The sequence below is a fragment of the Eleginops maclovinus genome, chromosome 7 (genome assembly GCF_036324505.1).
Source record: "Eleginops maclovinus isolate JMC-PN-2008 ecotype Puerto Natales chromosome 7, JC_Emac_rtc_rv5, whole genome shotgun sequence".
Lineage (NCBI taxonomy): Eukaryota > Metazoa > Chordata > Actinopteri > Perciformes > Eleginopidae > Eleginops > Eleginops maclovinus.
The window spans coordinates 1,342,677-1,370,012 of NC_086355.1; the positions used below are offsets into that span (position 1 = coordinate 1,342,677).

The 27,336-nt window shown below is 43.2% G+C and overlaps 1 protein-coding gene across 1 annotated transcript in view; it reads right to left on the minus strand.

Annotated features, from left to right (window-relative positions):
• Positions 1–286: 286 nt before the first annotated feature.
• Positions 287–27,336, minus strand: part of LOC134867662 (SH3 domain-binding protein 4) — a 37,906-nt gene continuing 10,856 nt past the window's right edge. Inside the window, exons 2-5 of the mRNA XM_063888393.1 lie at positions 20,266–20,484; positions 16,707–19,057; positions 3,539–3,727; positions 287–2,904 (exon numbers count right to left, since the gene is read on the minus strand). Coding sequence (XP_063744463.1) covers positions 2,680–2,904; positions 3,539–3,727; positions 16,707–19,057; positions 20,266–20,389 — 2,889 coding nt within the window. The 5' untranslated portion in view covers positions 20,390–20,484 and the 3' untranslated portion in view covers positions 287–2,679. The remainder of the gene's footprint in view (positions 2,905–3,538; positions 3,728–16,706; positions 19,058–20,265; positions 20,485–27,336) is intronic.

Consider the following 27,336-nt stretch of genomic DNA (forward strand, 5'->3'; position numbering starts at 1 on the left):
AAAATGAAACATGTTTTTTTATTACTATGTTGATTTTACAGATACACATCTCTTAGGGGGCAGAACCATTGACTGTAAAAATAAGCAGAACGTTTTTATTTTATTTGTTAAAGCCATTTTAAATCAGTTTCCCGACCAAACAGATTAAAAAATATATATATTTTAATCTGCCATAAATGTATGGTGATGACAATAAAACGTGTAAGAAGTTCGTTGTGGTTTTTCACGGACAAAATGCTGATAACAAACAGAAAATGGCGACCAGAAACAGATCCAATCGTACAGATATTGTGTCCAAATATTTACATTTTATTCAGAGTCTCTTCCACAAGCAGTCACAGAAACACAGGTTACAGTTTGGGGGGGGGGTTCTGGAAAGCTTTGGTAACGAGTTCTTACATGAGAAAAACAGACGCAGAGTCAAGACACGAGTTTGGTTGGAGGATAAAGCTGATCACTTTTTCATATCATATCAATCAGTTGGAAAATAACAATTACGGAAGCTCTGTGAGATAGAAGTAAAATCTGGTGACGCATTTCATATTTTGTAATCGTTTTCTCTCCTGTGTTTGTACTGAACAGGTGGCAAAGGTAAAGCCAAGATCTTTATGAATGTTCTTAATGTTCGTTATTTATCTGTCAGACAGGTGAAAGCATTCCTTTGTCAGGTGTATTTAATGAAGTTCCCCCCATTTATTATATTAATATCATTTATTTTTCATTGCATTTTATTGTCTGGAACAAATGTTATTATTTTAAAGTAAATACTATTAAAAAAATAGCCTGAATTTTAACAGCAATAAATCTATTTTTATGGAAACAGAAAAAAACTCGGATGAAAAAATGTTTTCCTTTCCCACTTATTTTCTAAAAGTCCTAAAATATTGTTTTATTATTTATTTTTTCAATTGGTAAAAATAAATCAAAATTTAAAATGTTATTTAAAACTACATTTATTTTGAATCGTCTCCATATTTAAAATAAAAACATACACAATGTAATACAGTCCACCTGCCCAAACCTACTTTTGTTGTTTTTCTACAAATAAAAAATAAGTAACTCAAAGATGAATTATCCAAACATTAAAGAAACTCAGGAGAAGAAAAAAGTGAAATGAAACAAAATGAAAAACGAGTCACCAGAATTTATTTTAATTTGCCTCTCAGGGCCTCCGTACAAATCTCATTTAACAGGTTTCTTTTTACTAATTGCTTCTGAAGCTTTTAGTCTCATCAGGAGTTTGGCACCTTAAGGTCTTCTGAGACTGAGAAATATAGAAGTGGAAATCTACAGTCGCTCCATTAAAACAGAGGGAAATAAACCTTCTGATAACTCAAAGATACTCCAGAAAGACACGAGGACATGATGACGTGTCGAGGATTCAGAAAAATATGAACAAAATCCATAAAGATTCTGACCTACAGTTTAACATTAAATCAATGAGAACTAAAAGGAAATAAAACCAGCAAATCCTCACATTTAAGCAGCTGAAACCAGATTCATATTCAATCAATTTGAGTTAGAAAAACTATTTGAATCACTTGTTTTGTTTAAGCAAAAGTGTAATTAACAAGAATATAAAAGACAAGGTGACCATGTTCCAATAAAATGTTAACTCCATAAACTGACTGAATGTTTTGGCACTAGTGGACTTCAGAACTGGTGTGCAATGTTAATACATGTATCTGTTTTTTCTTTGAAGCAATCTTAACAAAATACCGACTGACATCCAGATATTTGTGAAATGAGCGGGACCAACAGTGAGGGAACCTGAAGAATTGACTTTCTCTTTGATGTACACAGCGTGGTCAACACGGGCAAACACACAACAGCGGACCATAACTCTTCCCTCAGGAGAAACACGCTGCAGCTTCAGAAACCATGCAGGTAAAACATTCAGCAACTCGAGGAAACATGAGCAGCGTCACTAAAAGCTGCAGAAACCAAATGCTGCAAATACAAAACGCTGCGTTAAGCTACAAACACAACGGAGACCAGGGGACACTAAAGAGAGACGCACACAGCTGGAGACCAGGGGACACTAAAGAGAGACGCACACAGCTGGAGACCAGGGGACACTAAAGAGAGATGCACACAGCTGGAGACCAGGAGACACTAAAGAGAGATGCACACAGCTGGAGACCAGGGGACACTAAAGAGAGATGCACACAGCTGGAGACCAGGGGACACTAAAGAGAGATGCACACAGCTGGGACCGTAGCGCTGGGTGACTATCAGGATCATAAAGCTGGACAACTGCACGTTTGGTTTCTGCAGCTGCAGGCTGCTGAATGTTCTCTAAATGCTGCATGTGTTGAGCAGCTGCTGCAGATGTTTCTGCATGAGTTTTGATTTGTGTTTGTATACGTATCGTTGTAAAGTGTTAGCCTGTGTCGGCCTCCGTACGTACAAATAAATAGGAGATATTTGACACGTGTGACGAGGCTAGGATATCTAAAAAGTGTATTTTCTCGGCGTTCGATCCACAGTTCTTAACCAAAGTGTTTTAAAAAACGCTGTGCCATAATAAGAGTACAAAAATACATAACTATGCGAGACGGGGCTATTAAAAGAGTCTGTGAACACTGACTGGTGCTCGAGGAGCTGTGATCCAGCAGAAGTATCAGCTGGTTTGCAGCATTTGAACCGTGAGCGTGGCGGCGTGGCGGAGGACAGTGTTCAGATGGCGTAGTCGTCCTGCGCCGCCGGGCTGAAGGCGGAGCTCCGCAGGGCATCCAGGCAGTTGACGAGGATGAGGGATCCGGTCAGGTGCTTCCAGCGTTTGGTGATGGGGTTCTTCATCTTGTCCAGACCCAGGTGCAGCTCCTGTAGGACGTCCCGGTAGCTGTCGCCGATCTGAGCCGCCCACGTCACCAGGAAGTCGTACGCCGGCTTCCACATGGCCTGCAGAGAGAGAGAGCTTCCATTCAGAAGTGAACACAAAGACCAATAGAGAGCTGAGGGAAGGAGTCCTAAACCCAGACTTGACTCAGCATTTCATCACTTTCTGTCCCATCTCTGGAGATCAATGCTTTTCTGAATGTGTTTTTGGTAGTTTTGCTGAAATAAGGTCTGTGGTTAAGAGAATTTAGAGTTTAAATACACAACAAAATGCCATGATTTTAACTTTTTATTTCAAAGTTTAAAGTATTTTTTATAATATTCATAAAAAGTATTTTAATGTATTTTTAATTTGATAATTTTGTCTCTTTAAATAATGTATTAGAACGTATATAAAAAATAATAAATAAAATCATAATTTATTACATTTATGATTTTAACATTTTGTTCATACATCATTATTTTTCTAATATTTTAACAATTTTTATTTCATTTCTTCGACTTCATTTCTAATTATGAGTTCATTTTTCATGATTAATTACTAATATTTTTAATGGAAATCTCCTTGACTCGATTTCTGTTTCAAAATAAAAGCCTGTTAGCCTCTTCAGTGGACATAATCCCATCATTTGTTGACATGAGGCTTTTATTCTGAAAGGATTCTAGATATCAGCGGTCTCGTTGAGGACAAACGTACCTCGCTGTCCACCACGCCGCTCTTGTCTCGGTGCGGCGCCTCGTAAGCGTCCATCTGTTGGCGGGAAACCTTCACCAGTCTCTCGGCGAGTTCCCTCCACCGCCCAGCAACCTCCACTGCCGTGGTGAGGAGCACAAAGTCCATCACCAGCCGAGCAACCAGGCCCTGGCAGTCCAGCTTCAGCAGCGCCTGGACAGGAAGCACACAAAGAAACTGTTAGAGGAAGTGAAGGGGAGATGGGTAAAAGAGAGGATGTAATTCAGAAATATCTGTTTAGGTCTCTGAGTTGCATCATCTTATACCTGTTGAAGTAACACGGATATAGATAAAGCTCTGACTGGGAATGAAATGCAGTGAATTAAAGATGGAAACTGGGCGGAAACCAGTTTGGCTCTCCTCTGATCCGATCCTGTGTGTTTCCCACAGCCTGCCTCCACAATCCCTGCAAATCTGTCCCACTTTGTGCATTTCTCACATGCTTTCTGCTGGAAACGATCAGCTGGGAATAAATCCAGAGTGTTGTTTCTGAGGGGAGCCAATATCACGACACAGCAGGACACAACAAGTTCAAAGTCAGCTGCTGTTGAATCAACAATCCTTAAAGGTTTCCGTCTCTATCGTCCATTTCCTTTACCAATAAGCCCTCTTCCATGTTCCATCTTTCACACTTTTGGTACTCGATTATTTCATGATTTTGACTATTAATCTCATAGTTATTATAAATAAGAGCATTTAGGATTTTTGTCTCCTAATTGACATGTTTTGTGATAAATCTGTTTTTCTTTTCAACACTTTTAAATCAATTTGTTATCAATAATTATTTTATTTATTTAATACTTAAAAAATAAGTAAGATCTAAAAAAATCTAAATCAAAAGTAAATTTTAAAATAAAAAACAAACATGAAAAAAATAACCTCATTATTAAAATAAATTCTCAATAAATAAAAATATCTGCGTTATAACTTTCCACAAGTTCTCATTCTCAAGAGGTTAAAGTCAAAGTAGTGCTTGCAAAGAGAGAAGCGCACACACACACACACACACACACACACACACACACACACAGTTTGGGTTCAGCTCTGTGCAGGAATGTGAGGAACGACAGGATATGGAGGGGGGAGGGGGGGAAGAGGAATGCAGTCACCATGCTCCAGCATACACCCCCCCTCCTCCTGCCTCTCGGGGGGAGATATCGTTCAATCAGCACCTCAAATAAATCCAGAGTTCCGGTTTCTTTACTTCCTCTCCAGAAAAAAGGAGAGTAAAAGAAAGGATCAGAAATCTCAGTCTCAGTGTCAGCCTGCTGCCTGCCACTCGTCCCCCGGCAGACCCACCGGACATCCATCCCCTATTTATTCTCTCTGGCATCACTTTAACATTTTAGGGGGAAATCTGCATTTTGGTTTGAGGGCGCACGCCGACAGTCAGAGGGAATGGATTTTATTACAACTACAGAAATGATATCTATTCAGTAACAAAAAGTAAATCGAACAGGAAGAAATACAAGCTTCAGGCGCAGTCAACGCCTGGATGACTCTTATCTTCGCACTTCCTGTTTTAATCCTGCAGATATTTAAATTGAAATGTGTGAGTAGGGAATGGACATACCTACAGTATGAACGCAGTAATGAATGTAATCATTTCCTGAATAATTTCTGATGATGTTTATAATGATTTACTGCTTTTAGATGATCATTGTTAAGTGAAGTACGATTTGTATCTGGTGTATTGTTATGTTGTATGTTTGGACCCCAGGAAGACTAGCTTGTCTCACTCTGGTGACAGCTAATGGGGATCCTTTTAAACAATAAACAATGATGGGAAATGTAGTGCCAAGTCTAACCATATACATCCTAATAAGTACGGACTCTTTTCTGAGATTTACTGATTACTTTTCAGTTAGTTGACTATTCAGTTAGTTGTAATCTAGGCACAAAGTCACTTTAAGACTGAGTAAACAAAGTGGGGGTTAATCAAACGTTATTTCTTTTATACGTGACCCGGTCGGACCGTTCAGAAGACGTTTTTGACGCTGCACTGCTTATCCTCCTCCGGCACGTAACCATCAGACTGCTGTAAATGTTTGATGGTGTAGTAAAGCATTTATCACGGAGAGACGGCGTCTGACTTTAAACTCAAGACGTCTCTGCAGAGAGGGACAGGAAGCTGCTTCCAACCAAAACAATACAAACACAGGGGAAGCGTGTGTGTGCGTGTGTGTGTGTGTGTGTGTGTGTGTACATCATCTTTATCATCTGCCTGTCACAATGAGAATACAATTCCTGCAGACAGACAGTATTTGCAGAGACACAGCTGATATGGAAACACACACACATACACACACACACACACTCTCCTCATATCGCTCCTCCGTTCCGTTCCTCTCATCTCTCTTTCTCCTCTCTATTTCCTTGTTTCCTTTTCTTATCTCTTCTTTCATCTCCTCTTTCTCCGTCTGTCTTTTCCTCCTCTACTTTCCTTTAGTATTTTATCCTTGTTTCCTTTTCTTTTCCGTATACTTTCCTCTCCTTCTTGCTCCTTGTTTCCTTTCCTCTCATCATCTTCTCTGTCCTCCAATCTCTTCTCGTCTTCTTGTTTACTCTCTCCATCTTTTCTCCTCTTTTCCTGGTATGCTTTCCTCTCCTCTCAGTTGCTTCCTAGCCTTCTCTCTCCTTCTGTCTACATGTTTCCTATCTCCTTGTGTAACACACCAGACACTCCTAGAGGCAGCAGAATAACCCTTCATACTTGAGTGTATAAACTCCTCCCTGTTTCTGTTTCCTCTCTCACCCCGTCTCTTCAATCTGCTCTTTATTATTTTTCCATCCCATCTTCATTTTCCATCTGACTTCCTCCACCTTTCCCATCTGCAGCACCTCCGCTCCATCTCAGTGGCACGGTGGCTTCACAATTTCCTTTCTTTCCAGATTTTAAACCTGCTTCTCGTCTTCTTCCTGCAAACACACCTCAACATAAAACCAAAAACCTGGGGAGGGATTTCAGAAGTTTTCCTCTACATGTTTACTCCCTCACTTCTTCTTAAACTCCCTCCCAAATAACACATTCCCAAACGAGGCCAAGTTCTCCAGGGAGTGTTCTGTTGTTCAGTCAATTATTCCAAAAGCAGCAGCGAGACACACCCAGACTCTGAGAGAAAAAGAGGAAGGAGATGGTGGAAAAATCCAGATCTGCGTCTCACATAACGGGGCTGGTTGGCAGAGTCCTGCTCCAGAAATAAAATCTTATTAGTGTTAGTATTATTCCCAGGCTGATCTCCCTGCACGTCCTCCAGGAGGGTCAGAGCTTTGTTGAATCTCAGCTTAAAGAGGGTTTTCATTTCTAAGAGGTCCTTCTCAGTGCTTAATTTGTAAATCATAAGGTGCCGGAACGCAAAGTACATGACAGCTCAGGGATGACGAGACGCGTACAGGTCCCGGAACGTATACATAAAAGGTGCTGAAAACAACATGAAAATGTCCACTTGCAACGCTGTGGGACATACAAGCCTCGATTTCAAATAGTATCCATGGTATAAATGTTATGACGATAATTTACAATTATTTTAGGATAGTACGCACAACGCACAACAACAACACATCACCACAGGTGGGACTTCAGTATACAGCCAGCAATCAATTTCTCAACAGGTTTAACGTGTAAAAAAATATGTATTATTCAAAGATTGGCACGGCGGCCTATTAATAGACAGTATGTTTGCTCACCATATTTAGTTGTTTAAAACACCCCACATCACGAGCATGTCCGGATTGTCCTCCATCTCTTTTTTTCTACTTTTACTGCGTGTGTCTGTGGCAGTTCTGTGTCCTTTGGCCACCCAGGACCTCACGTACGGGACTGGATTGAATTTAGCCAGGGGGGGTCCAACAAGATTTAGGAAGAGTAAAGATGACATGGTGGATGTGAGCAAAGAGCTACGGTTGGGAGTGCAAATCAAGTTCATTTGTGAAAATCCGCGCTCACATTCAGCACTTGCAATTGGAATGCTGTTGACAGCAACAAGTAACTCCATCAGCTCATCGGGGGGGTCTTTGCCATCTGAGTGTCTGTACCTTCTGTAGGCCCGTATGACTGCGCGCGGGTTGGCAATGTTGAAGCGCTGACACAGTGACTCGACCTCAGTCTCTCCATACAGCGCACCTGCGTCCTCGGGCCAGTATTGTGCGTAAAGCACCTTCAACTCCTCAATGAACTTGTTATATCCAGTTTTATCTGGCATCCGGCCTCCTTGAGATAACATACGGTCCTCCAAGTTCTTGGCCACAGTTAGAAAAAACTGCTTGGGGTCGAGTGATCTGTCGCTTGATTTTCCTCCATTCAGCGTGATGCCATGGAAAGAGTTTTCCTCAATTCCCCTTTGGCTCAGTTCAGTGTAGCGACCTGGCCGATCCGACATGGCCTCAAGTACCCTGATTTCCCGACAAATTGACTTGTGTGCTGAAATGATGGTAATGTCTCGTTTTTGAAGCTCGACTGAGAGCTCAGATAATTCTTGCAATGCATCGCACATTATGCCTAAATTGTTCACAAACACATGCGAAGATAAGCGCATAGCAAGCCCACTGTATGTTTGCTTTGTGACACTGTTACGGGAGGGATCTTCTGATGCAGTTTTGAAATGCTTGTAAAGTGCTGGGTAGTTCTTCCACACTGATTTAAAGTGATTTATAGCACCCATCTCTTTCACTACGTCTGCGACTGCAAGCTCAAGCCTGTGGGCTGAGCAGTGCCACACAGTAATGTTGGGAAACATGGCCTGGAGCCGACTCGCCACTCCGCTTTTACGCCCTAACATAACCGAAGCACCATCACAAGTTACTCCAATGAGGGTCTTAGAGAGAAAATCCTGTGTCAAATGCAGGCGCTCCAGAGCAGACAACAGTTTGTGGACAATACCTTGAGCAGTTAGATCATCTAGCTCTACGAGTTCAGTAAAAATGTTTGTAGGCTTGTCCATATCGGGCAACTGAGCCCTAATGTAGGCTATATTATCAAGCAGCTCTTTTTGCTTAAACTGGTTGACTCATCCAGCATTACACTGATTTTGGGAGTGCACTGTACTATTTTTTCAAACAGTTTTCTTTTCATTTCTTCAGAAATATGTTTCTGTATGTTTCCACATGCAACATTGGAATGTAAAATTCTCCCCATATCGAGTCCATTTCATTCTTGGCAATCAATCTCCTGTTCGAAGCCATATGCGGGACGGTGGCGTTTAGCCTCCTTGTACGCCGTGCGAAATACGCGAGCTGTAGTGGCCATCTGTTCAGACTGACTATTAATTATAGATTGTCCTAAAGTGTCCACTTTTGCCTTTTCGAGAATGTTTGCTGCTGCTAGGTGAGCCTTGGTACGGGCATGTTCAAATACCTTTTTTCTAAGTGCGCGTTGCTGTTTTATAATATCTGAAGCAGATGAGGTTACTGTGCATAAAACCCACTCTTTTGCCAGTTTCATCCCCGACGTCTTCTCTGCCCCCAAAGTCCCCACCACCTTACACGTTGTGCAACCCAAACCTGATTTTCCCCTAAAAAGCTAGGGATAGTAAGTCTGCTTCACTTTTAGCTGAGCTTCTGTCCAAGCAGTTGTGCATCCCATCCCTGACCTGTCGCTGGACGTCCCACACTCCTCTACGCTCTCCTCTCCTACTGACTCTTCCTGCTGTAAGCCTGATGTCGCGGTTCCACTTGCCTGCTCCAGCTGTTGTACCGGGCTAGTTGATGCCAGGGTACCCACCGGTTGCTGTTGGTGGTCCACCTGGCCGACGGTAGCTGGCTCCTGCTCCGGCTGGCGGTGAACCTGACCCGCTGCTGACACGGTGCCAGCCTCCTGCCCGGGCTTGGCTAGCTGTCGGTTAGCTAGCTGGCTAGCTGTTGCGGCGCTAACCTCCTCCTGGTTTTGACCATCAACATGACGGCTGCAGCTGCCCTCGTCGCTGCTTGTGGAGGCTTTTCTGACTCGTTTTGAAGTGTCTATTACCTCTTCCTTCTTTTTGAAGAAAGACAGTAAATGTAACTGTCTTTTTGACATGCCGACTCTTTCAAATCTTAATCTTAATAAACGACATGAAATTCTTGGGATTTTTTTCTGTAAATTAATATCTGTATATTTTATTTCATTTTAACCATTTTTTTATTTTTATTTTTTGTGAGAGGTAGGCCTACCGGATCTGCCCAAATAGGTGCCGGAACACAGGGTGGCCAAAATGAAGAGGTGCCGGATCCTGTTCCGGCAGGATCCGGCTCAAATTAACCACTGGTCCTTCTGCTTCAGGATGTAATAATCTTCGGCTCTATTTGTCCCTGCAGACTCGCCGTAGTTCCTTTTGCAATTTGGAGCAGAACAGCTGTTTTAATGCTCTTTTTATTGATTTGTCTGTGTTGAAATTCAAAGCACATTTGTCTGTAAGTAGTCAGCTATATTCTATTTAAACACCTACCTGCAACAGTTATTTAAAACAGTTGTTAAATATATGTGAACATTTAAAAACATGACGATGCTAATCAGGTTAGCTTGTAAATGGCGTTTCTAATGTTAAGTTAGCATTCAAGCTAATCAGGAAAACACAACTCTTAAAAAATATATTCATAAGCCGTGTTTTTAAGAAGAAATGTATATTAAAGTGTTGTCAGATCTCAGTCACAGTTGGTCGCTCCGACACTCTGACGGATGTCCATGAAATTCAGTTCAGACGTTCGTTCTCTAATCAAATATCTGTCAAGACATTTCGGTGGAGAACAGTCTGAGGATCTGAAAACCAGACGGATATTTCAGGGTTTTTTGATAAAGATGAAAGAGTGTATTGGATAAAGTACTTTGAAAGTTAGTATTTTATATCGAACTCTACCAGGAGGTTGTGTTTTCACTTCAGTCTGCAGGATAACAGAACAACTACTGGCCCTGTTGTGCTTTTTGTGTTTTCCCTCTCCTGTAGTGTGTTCTATAGGTTTTAGTGCATGTAAATGGTCTGCAAAGGCTAAAATCTCCGTGTTCCCTCCAGAGGGAGTAACTAAATGTGCAGGATTGGACCCTAATGCAGGTAAAGCATGCAGCAGACCCTTTAATATTTACAGTGAAGGGCTCATAAGGACATCATAAGGGGAAACAAGTGTAAAAAAGCATCTCTAGTGAACTGGGAGAGTGAAACTGAACCAGTATGTCTGCTGCAGGGCCCAGGAGGTGAAACAATCATGTAGAGCACAGTGGGGGCTAAACAGGTTGTGTAAAAGTGATTTGCATGTGCATACAGGAAGAGAAAGTGTCTTTGGGGAGGCACTGGGAGGCAGAATGAGACTGAACTGGCCGGGGTTTGGCCGCCCGCCCGCTAAGATGTGTATGATCTGGAGCGGAGGTAAATCCGTCTGACAGCAGCAAGTCAGTGGGAAAGTTTCTCAGAGGCGAGTTACAGCGAGAGAGAGTTACATGTGACTGTGAAATCTGTGGGGAGAGGTTACAGCAGGACAGAGAGGCAGGGGGTTGTTTTGCATTTTTAATTTCTGAGTAGATCTCCAGAGATATCAGCAGAGATAATAGAGAGAGAGGAGGTGTGTGGACATAAAGGGACATTTCACAGCGCTTTGTAGAAGTTTCCTTATCAGGGATAAACTGAATATACAGCTTTAATGCTCTTTTGATTCATTTTCTGTGCTCACATTTAAAGCACATTTGTCTGTAAGAAGTCAGCTTTATTCTATTTAAACACCTACCTGCAACAGTTATTTAAAACAGTTGTTAAATATGTATGAACACTTAAAAACATGACGATGCTAATCAGGTTAGCTTGTCAATGGCGTTTCTAATGTTAAGTTAGCATTCAAGCTAATCAGGAAAACACAACACTTTGAAAAATAGTTATAAGCAGTTATTTTAAGAGGAAATGTATATTAAAGGGTTGTTTTATATATGCTTATCATTGAATCTGTGTTTATTCAAATATACAGACGTACTGAAGGACGTCTTTACACTTTTATTTCTATTTCTATTTTGAGATGTTTCTATTTTTAGAATTGTTTTCATCTCTAAATATGTGCAATGCTGCTGCAACGCAAAAATGTCCCAGTCTGGGATGAATAAAGTCCCTCTTACCTTACCTTACTGAACTTACCCAGGGAATTGTTTAACCAGTTGGAAGAGTACTATTAGAAAATACACTTTTAAAGACTACATGAAACATAAATCTGTTGTATTTTGGCTCTGGTTTTGGTCTCCTCCTCCTCCTCAGGACAATGTGTGTCTCTTTAACTGCTTAATGCTTGTTCAGATTCACCAGCCAGAGGGAAAAAAGCACCAAGCCACTCACCTGACGGTACTTTCAGGTCAAATTAATTGGGGAAAAACAAACGATAACGAGTACAAACGTGTCCGAACATCACACCTGTCGGACGTGTTGCTCTCCATGAGAGAAAGCAGACTGTTCCTGCAGCAGAGCTTTGAATTCAAAAACAAATCTAGCAGTTTTGATATAGTTTCATGCCCGAGTTCCTGAACAAACAGCTCTGTGTTCTCACGTCGTTGCAGACTCTCAGTTGTTTAAGAGTGAAGAACCACAAACCCAGAGCCTGAGAGCTGGACAGCCTGTGTGAACCGTCCCTGTGCAGTGCATCTCTGAACAGCTGTTTTAATGCTCTTCTTATTCATTTTCTGCTTATTCATTCATTTGGTAACTGCTGCTGATAATAAACGGTCAGATCTCAGTCACAGTCGCTCGCTCCGACACAGTCCAGACTCTCAGCTGTTTAAGAGTGAAGAACCACAAACCCAGAGCCTGAGAGCTGGACAGCCTGTGTGAACCGTCCCTGAGCCGACATTAACCAGCCCGTGTGTTATCTGACACAGCTCTGTGTGCAGAGGGGGGTCCGGGTCAAGGAGGATTGTGGGAAGTGTAACGGACTGCAGGCGCCTGCTGGTCCGCTGCGGGAGCTTCTGTTTAGTTTCTGAACAATGAGGCAGGAAACATCTGCAACACAACCTGACCCCCCCCCCCCAACAACAACAACACCACCACCACCACTAAACAAACACCACAGAGGGATCAGCGAGTCTAACCTGAGACTCTGATCGCATCATCAGGATTCATTAGAGTCTATTTACCCATAATGCACTGTAATACTGTCGTCCTTCCTCACTTCTAGAGCCTCAAAACTGCAGCTTTAACCAAGGAGACGGCTCGTGTGTAAACCAAATATGAAAGGTAAATATTTAAGAAGTATTTATGCATGTCGGGCTACACAGAGCTCACCCTTCAGTGCCTCTGTACGAAGCTTTAGACAAAGTCAACTATAATATCAATCTGTCCAGCAGTGTGTACCGACAGGAAGTTCCAAATACTGTCTCCCACAGTCCCAAGGTTTATCCAAAAAAAAAGCAAAAGTAAAAATATACAATATATATAGAATATGTATATACATACACTCCTATACACAACATATACAATTAAGAGACCACTCCAAAACCTCTCCTAAATCTTTATCTCTACATGTATGGCAGCCATTCCAGTGTCTGTTGAATTCCAACAGAGAGAAATGTAGTCAGTAGTTTATAGGATACAATAAAATAATCATAATTGAACTCAAAGACATACCTATAAATAATAAAAACAAGACAAACTGATAATGCTGCGGTGGTCTTTGAGTTTTTTCCGGAGCTGCATATACATACATATATATAAACACAGGAAAGATCAATACATACAAAATAACACCAAAAAAAACAGTTCCTTCAAAAGTAGGAGGTTGGATATATTAAGAGATGTGTAGAGTGCAAAGGATTGTCCATAGCAGTGTAGACAAAAGTCAGGTTCGAAACATGGAACAATATTCCCAATAAGCTTAAAGCAAACTCTGATTTCTCCTGGTTTTCACGCCAGGTCAAGAAATGGATTGCAGATGAAACCAATCATCACACGTTAGTTTAGCTTTCTGTGATTCTTTGTTGTTATGTTATTTAAATTACTCAAGATACTAATGCACATGTTTTTGAAGTGTATTAGTTTTAGCGTGTATGAAATATGTTGTGCTCTCACATGTTGTTATTGAATATGTGCAGTATTGTGTGCAGAGGGGAATCAGCAAACTTAAAGCACCTTAACTCTTAGAGATGTATGTTCTTATTGTGTGCGGTCTCTGACAACTAAACAAATAAACTAGACATCAGTTCTGTTCCACAATAAATACTAATACGAACTATTATGAACCTGAAATAGGAAATAATGGATTTCTTGTAAGGGTGCTTAAGGAAAGATGCATTAATGCACTAATGTGTACCTGCAGCACCTTATCTGATACCGTCTGCAATGTGTGGTCACTGTTGAGACGTGAAATCTGTCAGCTGAGGAGCCGTGTGACGCCTGCCTCCCTCTGAATATAAACCTTCAGCAGGTCAGGGTGTATGACTGTAATCCCCTAAATGTGATTCAACACGTGAGAGGAGAGAAACAACGTGTTGCTAAGAGAAGAATCTACAATAACACCATCTGCTGAGGTTCATACCACTCTGCTGACACACACACACACACACACACACACACACACACACACACACACACACACACACACACACACACACACACACACACACACACACACACACACACACACACACACACACACACACACACACACACACACACACACACACACACACACACACACACACACACACAGAAAACGCTGCACTGTGGCTTTAACAGTATTTGAGTTTCCTTGAGCAACATCCTGCTCCGACGTGTCACTGAAACACGCAGACGTCTGATGATACCGAGTTAAAATTAGTCAGAGGCCTTCAGGGACTAAACTTGGGCAGAAAACTCTGGGAGGATTACGGACAGATTTGGCCTCCTGGTTCATTCTGGGTTTTAGATACCGTACGGTAAACCTGGTTCAAGTTTGGACGTGGACTTTTGTGACTGTTCTACCTTCTGTAATGAACTGTCAGATATGTACCGTCACTGTCTTATAATAAGAGATAGTAAAACAATCGTTAAAACTATGTGTACCTCAAGACAAAATACCGAAAGGAGTCGAAGAGAAATGAATATATTCCGAGTGTAGCTGTTGTAAAAGGTAATAGTGGAACAACAAATGCTTAGCAACTATTTTCATAATGCAATAAAAATGCTGTTTTTGAGCTTCTCAAACATGTCCTGATTTTCTGACTATTTTATGGGTTTTAAACACTTTTTTTCCACTACTTTCTAACGTTCTAAGAACAAAGGATTCATCACAAATAATATTATAGTAATAATAACTTGTTGCAGCCCTAAAGTGTTCTGAGCTGCCAAATGAAAATCTGAAAGAGAGAAGAAGGGTTATGTGGGACCATGCAGAGTGATGAAACAGAGGATTCACTTTGGGATCTCAGGCTTGATAATGAAGGCTGTTAGTAGCCTCTCTGTTGCTCAATGTTATTCCTTTCAATGTGCAAACATCATTTACAACCAACTGGAGCTGAAACCACAGACTGTCTTCAAAATGTTGCCAAAAGCTGCAGAAACACGGTTTACCTCATGTCTTCACTCCTAACGGACAAATCTGCAGTCATATTTAACACAGTCAAGAACCTGGAATATATAGTTGTTATATAGTGTGTGATATTCTGCATATATTTCTTGTGTTATAGCAGAGGTAATCTGGCGTCACGGACCAGCATGAGAAGCAGAATACCGATCTGATAAAATAGGAAAATCTGTAACATAAACACAGAGTGTGTTTCCATGCAGGGCTGCTGACCCCTGCAACAAAGAGAGCCTCCACTGGTCTCTTTCTCCCAAAAATACACATGTCATCGACGCACCGGGAAATCATGAGAGATGTTCCTATTGTGACGAGGAACATTTAGCAAGAAGAGGGGGATTTCATCTGACAGTGTTTGGACTCCCTGAGCTTAAATCTGAGGCCCACACACACAACTGAATCCACAGAACAAACATCAGATCTTTGCACAGGGAGCAAACTGCCTATTTGTGTCGGTTAAACAAAGCGTCCTCAAATTTGCTCTATGGCTGCGTGCTGTGCGCTCACAGTAACCAGTAGTTGAGGTGTAATCCTAAAAAAACAGACCTATATTCAGGGACGATTGTGCAGAACTCCCTTCAAAGGCCATATTTTCCGTCACCACCTTTTATTATGTCCTGCAGTTCTCTATGTCTATAAATGCTTCTAACTGGTGTTTACAACCTCGCGTAAATTATAGAGTTCAGCTGTGTGTTACTTCAGCTGCCGTTCGTCCATGAACATGCTGAATACACGAGGAGCTAAGAAACTATAAAGAACATCGTAGTGTCTCCAACACACACACTAGAACATGCAAAGCTTCATTTCCTGATATAACGGTGGCGTGTTCGGACGTCTCAGGATGATGATCGCTCCCCAGACTGCCTGAGGCATCAATGAAAATCCACATTTCTGTGACAGGCGATGCACAATCGAGTGCCTCGTTTTATACTCCAACACAGCGCAGCACAGTTTGCACAAGAAAAAGCTGAAGGTACCAAGAGAAGAAAAGCAAGAAGCATGCACAGGCTTCTTCACCTGCTGTGGACGCATCTGTTCTTTTAACTTAAGAGCTCCAATGGCAGTATTACGTAATTGCTGTACAAGAAGAGGGGTTATACTGTGATTAACTGTCAGTCCTTACTTCTATAAGCAACCGTGACTCAGTACAGTTGCAGTACATTTCTAAATAACTGCATGCCGTAAATACAAGAGTAATGGGGCTCTATCCCTGCACTGTTTGTCTGCTTTGATTCATACATACATAAAGATTTAAATTAAAAGTAGCCTGAGCGATCAATTAGATTTATAGGATCAGCATACCGCACTCTGCACAGTTACTCCCAGCGTCTGTTTCTCTGGAGTCAGAAAGTATTCGCTTGCCCTCCACAGCCCCTCAGGTCCCGATTAGACCTCGGTGCCTACACAGCACTTATCGACTGCACTCCCAGCAGAATTAAGAGACTGGACGACGGCCTGAAGCCAACAGCCTGAAGCAGATAACAGGAGCAAGCAATGCTCCTAGAGATAAATCCACTCACAGGAGGGAAAACACGAGCATTTCATATGACACATGAAGGACGCAACGGAGAAAAACAGGCTTTGCATTTTCTTAAAACGCTTTCAGAAGTCACTGTTTATGCCAAGGTTTTCATCTTACCGTTAGCAGCTCCTTCTGGAAGGACTTCCGCTCTTTGCTCTCCGAATTGTTGCAGTCCTCCTTCAGCTTCTCCAGAACCGATGCGACCCGCTCCGGTTCGCTATCCAGCTCGGCGCGGCAGAAATGCGTCAGAGGCAGGTTGACGTACCCGAGGGCGTCCGCGAACGCCCGCCAGTTGCCGATGTTCTCCATGAGTATAGTCCGCACAGAGGCGTAGATGTACGTGAGGAACTTACAGGGCTTCAGTGTCTGCTCCAGTAACAGTGCAGTGGTGAGGTCGGGCCCGCTGAAGTAAATGGGCTTCACCTTGCCGACCACCAGCACGTTCTTGGCGTGTACAAATCCCATTTTGCCCTGATAATATCCAATGTACCATTCCTTCGTCCACAGCTGGCCCTTCAGCTTGATCTTCTCCTCGCTCAACAGGGCCACATAGTCTCCTTTTTTGTACTCCAGCAAGTACTGATTCTTGGTTTGCCGGATGACCGTTTTGATCAGCTTTCCAAACTTCAGGTTGTTTATTCTCCTGTCCTGGAACACGGGGTACTTGGATGCAACAGCGAGAGGAGACAAGACTATCTTCCCAACCTCCTTCTTCTTCAGGAAGCGCCTTTGCACCGATGTCTTTGGGCCTGCTTTGGGTGGCGGTGTTGGCGTCTGGACACAAAACTGAGCCAGTATACAATCGTGGTCGTCCTTAACCTGGATCCTCAAGGTGAAGTCCGAAACATCGTCGATGTTGCGCGAGGCGATCATGTAGACGAGCCGGCTGACTTTGCCCAGTTTAACCTGGAAACCCCGGACCACCCTGGCCTTGTCGTTGGCCTTTACCTCGTAGTTGGCCATGTTGGAGTAAACCCCGACGCTGAGGTCCTGGGGTTTGGACAGGACAAACTGGTGCTTACCCCACAACTGCAAGACCACCGACGGAGCAGACTGAACCTGCTTCCCCGCATCGCTCACCAACAACGTCTTTGGTGCACAGTCGTGACCAAACATAGCCACGACGGTCTTGAAGGACGGGTGGATGTGTTTGGGACCGTACACTCCTAACGTGATCTTTTTAACCACATTCTCCCAGACCATGGTGTCTGGGGGTAAGGTCCGCGACTGAGCCACCACGCACACGTACATGCACGGCTCCAGGTTATCCAAACACACCTGGACCGTGTCGCCGTACACGTACGCCTGAGGGATCTGGCTGTACGGCCCTTCTTTACAATCGCTCCTGACACACAGGACTTCTGTCGTCTCCCGGCACTCCATCTTCACCACGACGGACACTTTCATCTCCAGAGTGACGGTGGTTTTGGTCTCCATGTTGCTGAGTTTGATCTCCACCACGGGGCTGACGGTGGTGCAGCGGTCGTTGTTCAGCTCCAGCGGGGGGTCCAGCAGAGCTTTGATGGAGATCTGCTGGGTGTCCCCTGGTGCCACGTGGCCCTCCGGTAAATGGATGCTGATGTTGCTGTCGGGAAGCTGGACGGCGCCTCCCGAGCTGTCCAGCCTGCAGACGATGTTGGTCTCAACCGGCTGCGTCTGACCCCATCCAGGGTTCTGTCCAAGCGAGTCCAAGTCATGGCAGGACCTGGCTAGCTTGCGGTGGGTTAGCCACGCTGTCCGGAAGTCCTCCCTGCTCTGAAACTGCTCTGGTGCCGGTGCTTTTAAGCCTCCGAAGAACCCAGAGGAGCCCTGAGGGGCGTCGGACTGAGCCTGAAGGATTGACAGCTCCGACAGACTGTAGGATCTTTTGCTTCTAAAAAACGGGTTGTCCCTGCGCAGCGTTTGCCCCGGTCCTACACTGGGACTAATGGGGTTAAAAACGCTACTGAAACCATTGGTTGTGGCGCTGCTGGTGGAGTTGGGCACTGATGGAGTGAGCGTATCAAACAGAAGGAGGTCCACCGATTTCTCATTGCTGTTCTGATCAAGGGAGCTCTGAGGACCCCCGCTCAGGAACGGGTTCGTCGAGGTGTGGGTTGTAGCGAAAGGATTCCCGTTTTGGAAGGTGGTCGGTTTCAGAATCACCCCGGACCACTCCCCTAAGAGGTCCATTTCTTTGGCTGCCTCCTCGATACCGTCCCCCACGGTGTCAATCATCCCGCTGTCGCTGAAGGACGAGTCTCTAAAGTTGATGGGCTCCACGTAAGCCGCCGGGATGTAACCCATCTCCGTGTTGTTGTGGGCGTACCACCACTCGCCTCCTGACGAGTCCAGGACGTACAGGCGGTCCCCTTTGGAGAACTTGAGGGTGGTGAAGCTGGAGGGGCAGTAGTCCTTAATGGCGACGACCTCCCGCGCTGCGCCGAAGGAGGCAGTGGAATCCAGGCGTAAGGCACTGGGAGAAGGCACTGGAACAAACACAGAAACATTTGTGAGTTTCGAAGCAAGTAGCAATGGGATAGAGCATCCCGCGGTCAAATAGGGGACTTTTCTTCTTGCATTTTATTCAACGCGACCACAGAAACCTTGTCATCTTTACACTCTTGTTTTATATTGTTTTGTTGATTTCGTAACGTCTGTTTTCTTTCCCATTTTTATTGTTGATCAATGTTTATTTTAACGGTAAAAAATGTCCCCATTGCAAACATTCCTATAATTCAGATTCTAATATTTACTATTTCCCAAATGCTGAAATAATGAAAGCAATTATTATAGTGCATATTTCTCTTTTTCCAACATTTGCAAAACAGTGAAACAGAATAACAAAAGAGCTGCACCGCTTGCAAGGACGTCAACATTATGCATAATTAAATAGATTCAGGGTTTCCCATGCAGCTTAGGACTGTCACTCCCAGATGCTTCAGCTAAGTAGAGCGCAGACAACAGCTCAGACCGGAGCAAGCTCAACGTATGATCACTAATTCATCCGCTCCGGGTGTTTGTGGAAGACATAACAAAGTCTACCTACAGTTCAGTTTCACATCTCTGACTAAACACGGCTCAGTGTGTCGTCAGCAAACAGACAGAGTTCTTTTAATGAGAATTTAAAGTCCATTTAAAGTCAGTTTAAAACCTTCCAAACAACAACAATCCATTCTCAGACGAAAACGCTATCAAGGGGTGAAGGGCTTTTTCTAGATAATATGGTATGAGGCGCTAACGTCACTTCCGGTCAACATTAAGCCCCGCCCACTTTCCGGTGAAAGCTCTGGTTTCTTTACTTCCGAAACTGACATTGAGGAGTGTTTTTCTTCATCCTCTACAGAAAAAAGGACAGCAGAAGAAAGGATGTAATTGTGTGTATTTTAAAATGAAGATGATTAAGGATTTTAGTGTCGAAATTTTGAAAGAAATCAGAATTTTTAGGAAAAAGTGATAATTTAGAAAAAACTATCGGGCTTTTTTTCTCATTATTCTTACTAACTTCATGAGGCCCTAGTCCTTTACTTTAAAAAAGTCACACTTTTTGTTGATTTTTCTTTTAGAACGCCTGATTAATTTTCTAAATGTCAACTTTTTTGAATATCCAACTTTTTCTTCCATGTTAAAACTTTTTCCCCAAAAAATCCGACTTTTCTTTCTCTAAATAACACTTTTTTTTATGTGCTCAGCTGACCTTTGACATCGTTCAGAGTGGCCTCTGACACGCCGTCGCTGAGGTCGATAAGCGTCCCCTCGGACCGGCAGCGGGGGAGCGAGGTGTTGTTGGTGGCCGTGGCTCGGATTCTGTGGGCGGCCATGTTGGATCCGTCACTGAGGCGCCGGCCGGAGATCGGGCGACTCTGAAGTTTCTCCTGTAGCTCGAGGAAAAACCGTCAACAGCCTCCCATCATCTCTGAAACACAGGAGAATATGAAATGTGATATTAACTTTGATCAATTGAAGAACAACTACCTTTAACCCGGGTTAAAAAAACACCATCAGTCATGGAAAAAGTGTCCATTATTTAGCACGTATAAACGTTTAGCACGTATTAGCACACAGCAGTGTCTCCTTGTTTCTGAGATACCATGTGAACTCTTCATCGTAAAAACAGTCACTTTTCTTTGGTTTCCTGTCCTTCTGCATGGAAACATTGAAATAAATGTGGTTTTCTTTTGAGATTTTCTACAGATTGCAGACGAGGAAATAAAACCGTGAATCTGTGACGTTGAAAATGGTCTCACGAAGGCATAACATCAACACGAGAAGAAGTGAAAGTGCAGATGTGGGTCAGTGGCGCTCTCAGAGACACCAGGGTTTTTATTTAAATCCATAATTCATACCGGTGTCAGAGCGGGGACAGAAAGAGAGGAAGAGGAGGAGGAAGACTCTTCACTACTGATACACCTGTAAACACTCTGGCAAGATACGGTATTTTAGTTTTTGTGTTATACGCTGCCCGGCCCAAAAAAAAAGGTCACCCTCTAATATCCTTTAGCTTTGATTACAGCACGCATTCTCTGTGGCATCGTTTCCACGAGCTTCTGCAACGTCTCAACATTTATTTCTGTCCTGCATTCTTTTTTTTTTTTTGATTCGGACCACTGATCAAAGTCTTCTCCAGCACATCCCAAAGACTCTCAATGGGGTTCAGGTCTGGACTCTGGGGGGGCCGATCCATGTGTGAAGCAGTGGCTCAGTCCAGCAGTGGCTCAGTCAGTAGGGGCTTGGACTGGGAATCGTAGGGTCGCCGGTTCAAGTCCCCGAACAGACTTGAAATATGGAAAGTGGACTGCTACTTGGAGAGGTCCCAGTTCACCTCCTAGGCCCTGCTGTGGTGCCCTTGAGCAAGGCACCGGACACCTCCAATCCCCCCCTCCCCATTGCTCCCCGGGCGCTGCACGATAGCTGCCCACTGCTCCTAGTACTAGGATGGGTTAAATGCAGAGGACTAATTTCACTGTGTGTGCTCTGCTGTGTGCATGTATGTGACTAATAAAGAGGGTTTCATCCTCCGATTCTAGAAGCGATGTCTCATGCTCCCTGAACCACTCTCTCACAGTCTGAGCCGATGGATCCTGGCATTGTCCTCTTGGAACATGCCCGCTCCATCAGGGGAGAAGAGATCCATGGATGGAATAACCTGGTCCTTCAGGATATTCAGAGTCAGCTGACCTCATTCTTTGGGTTACTGAACCTAGACCAGACCAACTGCAGCACCCCCAGATCATAGCCCTGCCCCCCCCCCCACACAGGCTGGGGACCTTTCTTTTGGCCGGGCAGTGTATCTACCTATAACTTGGTGACAATACTTCACAGAAAGTCCGTGAATCCTGCAGTGAATCCTGCAGTGAATCCTGCATCAACATCAATTTGAAGATAGTTTAAATGTTATACTTCATTGGTCTCACACAGGATTCTTTAAAGTGAAAATCCACTGCTGTTTTTGAGTGTGATGCGAACAGTCCTTTATCACAGAGGACGATCAGGCTCTGGATATGAGCGCAGGTGTTCGTCACTTTAACAATGCCTTTGTATTCAAAGGAGACAGCCTGAACCGTCACTAACCTTTAATTAACACCTGTGTTTTCCTACTGTGAACTATGTCAGCATGTCTGTGTGTAACAGTGCTTTGACTTCATGTTATACTTTCACAAAACTCAAACGTACAAATGTGTGAAAAAAACGTAATGTTGTTCTGTTTTCCAGTGAATGGAAGTTAAGTTTCTGAATATGTAAAGCACAGTTCACGAAACAATGTGTTGTTCAGAAACACAGAAACAAACATGAGCCGCAGCTCAGCTTTGTGTTCTGCTTTCTCTGGGTTTTATATTTGTTTTCTGCAGAAAAACAGAAGTCATGGGAAAAACCTCCCAGTAGCTGGTGTTGACATTCATCTCAAGAGGAAATACTTTGACGCCTTTTAAAATGTTTACAGCCCTTAGTTTACTGATGCAGGGTTATTGTTTTTTATATATCTTTTAGGGGGCAACCAGTGCCTTTAATACAGTGCAGTTCAGACACAGGGAGACAGAGTGGGAGACGCACGGCAAAGGGACTCGAACCTGGGTCCACCGCATGGGGATCATACACCAGTATAGGGCCCCTGCTCTACCCACTGAGCTATGCGACAGCCAGGTTATTATTTCCATATTACACTGAATAAACCTTACGACAAGAGGGCCAAAAGAAGTAGCTGAAGTCTGACCGGTGCAATATTAATAAATAACACACTGCATGGCCGGTTATTTCTCGATAACCGCACTGATTCCTTTGCTGGTTTTGTATTAATGGTATATATATATTTAATGTCTTATGTAATGGTTTCTGGTCTAACAGGGACATGGCAGGAGCACTTTGTTCTCCAAAGTGCAGGAGAGATTTAAGCTTTTATGCTCTGAGCCTCAGCGCTGACAGCTCGCATACATTCAAACCCTGCTTTATTCTGCCTTCTGCTCCCACTGTTTATGGCTACTATTAGATTAGATTTGATTTTGTTCACATTTTATTCTATTTTGACCTTTAATTGTGCAGTACTTTTGCTGTATTTAAACTGTACTCATGGTTTTCTGGTCCCCTGTAAAGCATCTAGCACTGGGTCATATACAGATGTTGTATTTGTGATATTAGAATATATATGACTTTAGATTTTGTATATGGTAATATCACAAAAATGTCTTTTCTGGGTTTAAAAGCAGCGATCAGTAAATATATTAGATTTTTATGGACTTTCCACACTGTATACCTGCTCTTAATTTGCCTTCACCCACATTGTTTGGTGAAAATCGCAATACTTTTGGGTTTCGTGACACTTCTGTAATGTTGGAACAAAACAAATAAAAGCTCAAATAAAATAAAAATAGAAACAAATACTTTAAAAAGGAGGTAAAGTAGGATTGTGAATCTGTGTATCATTCGTTCATTTGTTTTTCCGATTTAGTTGAGGATTGAAAAAATGAAAATAGCATTTGATTTCTCGTTTTTCCCATTTCAAAACCAAAACCAGAAATCGGATTACGGTTCGTTTTCTCGTTTTTTCGATTATGCACCCCCAAACGGAAAATGGAAAATGAAACAATCGGATAACAAATCCTGGCCGCTTGCGCAGGGCTGGCAGGGCTCGTTTGGTTGTCAGGGAAACCAAACAATCGCGAGCCACAGGGTAAAAGATCATCGGTGCCTACTGTATGAAGCAGCTTGTAACATGGGGGTTTTGAGCATTTGATCTAAATAAATACGTCATATGTTTAATCCTTACCTTAGCAATCTCCATCGTAGCCTATTCGCGTAGGTCTGTCATTGGTATGTGCATTGTTGTTGTTGGCTGATATCAGGCTAGCTTACTATGAAAAACCCATGAAAGTCCATATAGGCATACAAGAGTAGACCTAGGAAATCACCTTATCACCACTGTTGGGCAAGTTACTCAAAAACTGTAAAGCAGCCTACTGATCAGGCCTACCCAATAGGCATAGGCCTACTGTGGATTTGTTATCCGAATGTTTCATTTTCCATTTTCCGTTTGGGGGTGCATAATCGAAAAAACGAGAAAACGAACCGTAATCCGATTTCTGGTTTTGGTTTTGAAATGGGAAAAACGAGAAATCAAATGCTATTTTCATTTTTTCAATCCTCAACTAAATCGGAAACACAAATGAACGAATGATACACGGATTATTGTGCAATACAAATAAATCACAAAATAAAATCATTTAACAAACAGAAGTTCAGATAAACTGTCCAATAAGAGATGAACTAAAATGAAACATAACTTTGGTTTTTATCAACAATTTAACTAATATATTAGTATTTAAATCTCATTTTGTACATTTTTAGCAAAAGCACCAACAGTCAAACTCACATCCTTGCAGTATCTACATTGAGGTTTTAAATTATTGTCCAAATCACCCAGGGCCAGATCCTCCAGATCACGATAAATAATCAAAGTTATTAAAAGGCTAACTCTGTCTCTCTGTTAGCTCCCTGCTAACGTTAGCATGCTCTGCTTCCTCCACAGCATGCAACTGGATCTCTTTGAAGCGGGGGGGGGGGGGGAGAGGGTGAGGTCAGATCAGATGTAAGGTCTGGGTGGTCTGCAGCCCGACCACAGTGCACGGTTTAACCCACTCCACTAAGGGGGGGGGGGGGGGGGGACTCTGTCATGCTAATGTGTGCATGTTGTTGGTGATAATCAGCTGCTAACAGCTAGCCCCCCCCCCCAGCCTCTCTAACAACACTCAGAGTAACAGCTTTCATTACTTCTAACAGCTCACACTGTTTCATGTTTCAGGGGGAAGTGTGTGTGTGTGTGTGTGTGTGTGTGTGTGTGTGTGTGTGTGTGTGTGTGTGTGTGTGTGTGTGTGTGTGTGTGTGTGTGTGTGTGTGTGTGTGTGTGTGTGTGTGTGTGTGTGTGTGTGTGGAGAGAGGGAGGGTCTCTGCTCTGAAGCTGCAGAACCACCAGATAGTGTTTATATAAAAGCTGGAGGAGGTCTGCCTGCAGCTTTGCTCTGGGAGGCAGAAGCAATCCTCAGTGTGTTATAAGAGATTTAACGTGCAACTCTCACTGAAAGAGGCCCTGCTGTTGTTCCCTCTCCTGTAGGTGTTAGTGCATGAAAATGGTCTGCAAAGGCTAAAATCCCTGTGTTCCCTCCAGAGGGAGGTTGCAGGGATGCAGCGAGGCTATTTCTATGTGATGGAGAGGTGCAACTGTAAAAATCCCGTGAAGCCCAGAGCTACAAACCTGCCCTCTTCACAATCTGATTCAAACGCAACAAATACATTTGGAGAACAATGCAATAAAAGCTGTTCTGCAAGACCACTAGGCCCTCTGTTCTGTTTGCTGCAGCTGTTTATGAATTATCTTTCATCTGGAAGTGAATGCATCAACTTCCATGAAAAATACCTGTTTTTTAAATTGCATGAAACCGATTTTCTTCCCCTCTTTAGCTTCGGTTTGTAAATTGACATTAAACACACCAAATACATTTCTGCAATTGGAGAGAGAAGTATTAAAGGCTTGAATTATTTACAGAGAGCCTCCAGTAAATGGTGTTCTGCAAACTCTCAGGAGGTTTCTGTTTACCCTTCTCCGAGGGAAGTGCAGCCTCACATTTATCTCTCACTCCAAAACCAAAGTTATGAATATTAAATGATAATCACGTCTGTCCTTCTTTACCCTCTGCTCTCACTTGCTGTCTGTCAGAGAGGCGGTCATTGTGAGCTGTAAGCCGATTTCCACACTTCAGAGAACATCACTCGGGTTCTGCCCCTCAGAGGAAGTGAGAACTGTTCCTCTGGTTTTACTCCCCGGGAAACATTTCCTACCAAGAGGGATTTATTTCACGCTCCCTCAGAAAACACAAAGCGGCTTTCATCAGCTGATGGAGGCAGGTGCTCCACTTCTTTATAAGAAAACAGATCGCAGGTTCAGAAATAAAGCTCCGGTCTGTGGTCGTAAAGTGAATGTTTCGCTTATTTTGGGATGGGGGGAAAAATCGTTTCATGTAAGAATCAAGATGCGGGGCTTCAATGCTACTCACCCCGCAGCACTAAAAGCATGCTGATGCCCAAACGCAATACAATAATGTTGATAAATAAAAGACAGGATTAGGAGAACCAATTATAATTTTGAGAAAAAGTTTGAATTTCAGAATAAAGTCTGATTTGAGTAAAAAGTCTGAAATTCGAGAAATCAATTAACCCAAAACCTTTTTCCCCAGAAATGGAGAAAGATGGAGCTACTGATGTAAACAGAAGACGTTTGGAGAAAAAGGCCGCTGTTTACATTCAGCATAAATTACTGTTACCTTCTACCATAGATTTATCCATATCATGTTGTTGTCCAGCAGTGTCTCAGTCAGTAGGGGCTTGGACTGGGAATCGTAGGGTCGCCGGTTCAAGTCCCAGAACAGACTTGAAATATGGAAAGTGGACTGCTACTTGGAGAGGTCCCAGTTCACCTCCTAGACCCTGCTGTGGTGCCCTTGAGCAAGGCACCAGGACACCTCCAATCCCCCCTCCCCATTGCTCCCCAATACTATTGGCTTTCTAATGAATGGTTATCGATGTATTTAAATATCATTTATAATGTGTTCCTTTAGCACGATGTCTTTATGCTTTGAATACGTTTGCCTTTCCTGCACCAAAACAGACACTCACATGTACCAGCTTCATGTTTTGATGCCTTTTAAATCAGAAGTTCCTGCTTACTCATCATGTTCCCTTCATGCTGCATTAATAGCACAATATATTCTGAGCAGAGGAAGAGCAGTAATGAGGCCGAGGCTGTAAAACTGTCCAGGGTCAAACGCTGCTCACCCCGCAGCAGTAAAAGCATGCTGATGTCCAAACGCTGCTCACCCTGCAGCAGTAAAAGCATGCTGATGTCCAAACGATGCTCACCCCGCAGCAGTAAAAGCATGCTGATGTCCAAACGATGCTCACCCCGCAGCAGTAAAAGCATGCTGATGTCCAAACGATGCTCACCCCGCAGCAGTAAAAGCATGCTGATGTCCAAACGATGCTCACCCCGCAGCAGTAAAAGCATGCTGATGTCCAAACGATGCTCACCCCGCAGCAATAAAAGCATGCTGATGTCCAAACGATGCTCACCCCGCAGCAGTAAAAGCATGCTGATGTCCAAACGATGCTCACCCCGCAGCAGTAAAAGCATGCTGATGTCCAAACGATGCTCACCCTGCAGCAGTAAAAGCATGCTGATGTCCAAACGATGCTCACCCCGCAGCAGTAAAAGCATGCTGATGTC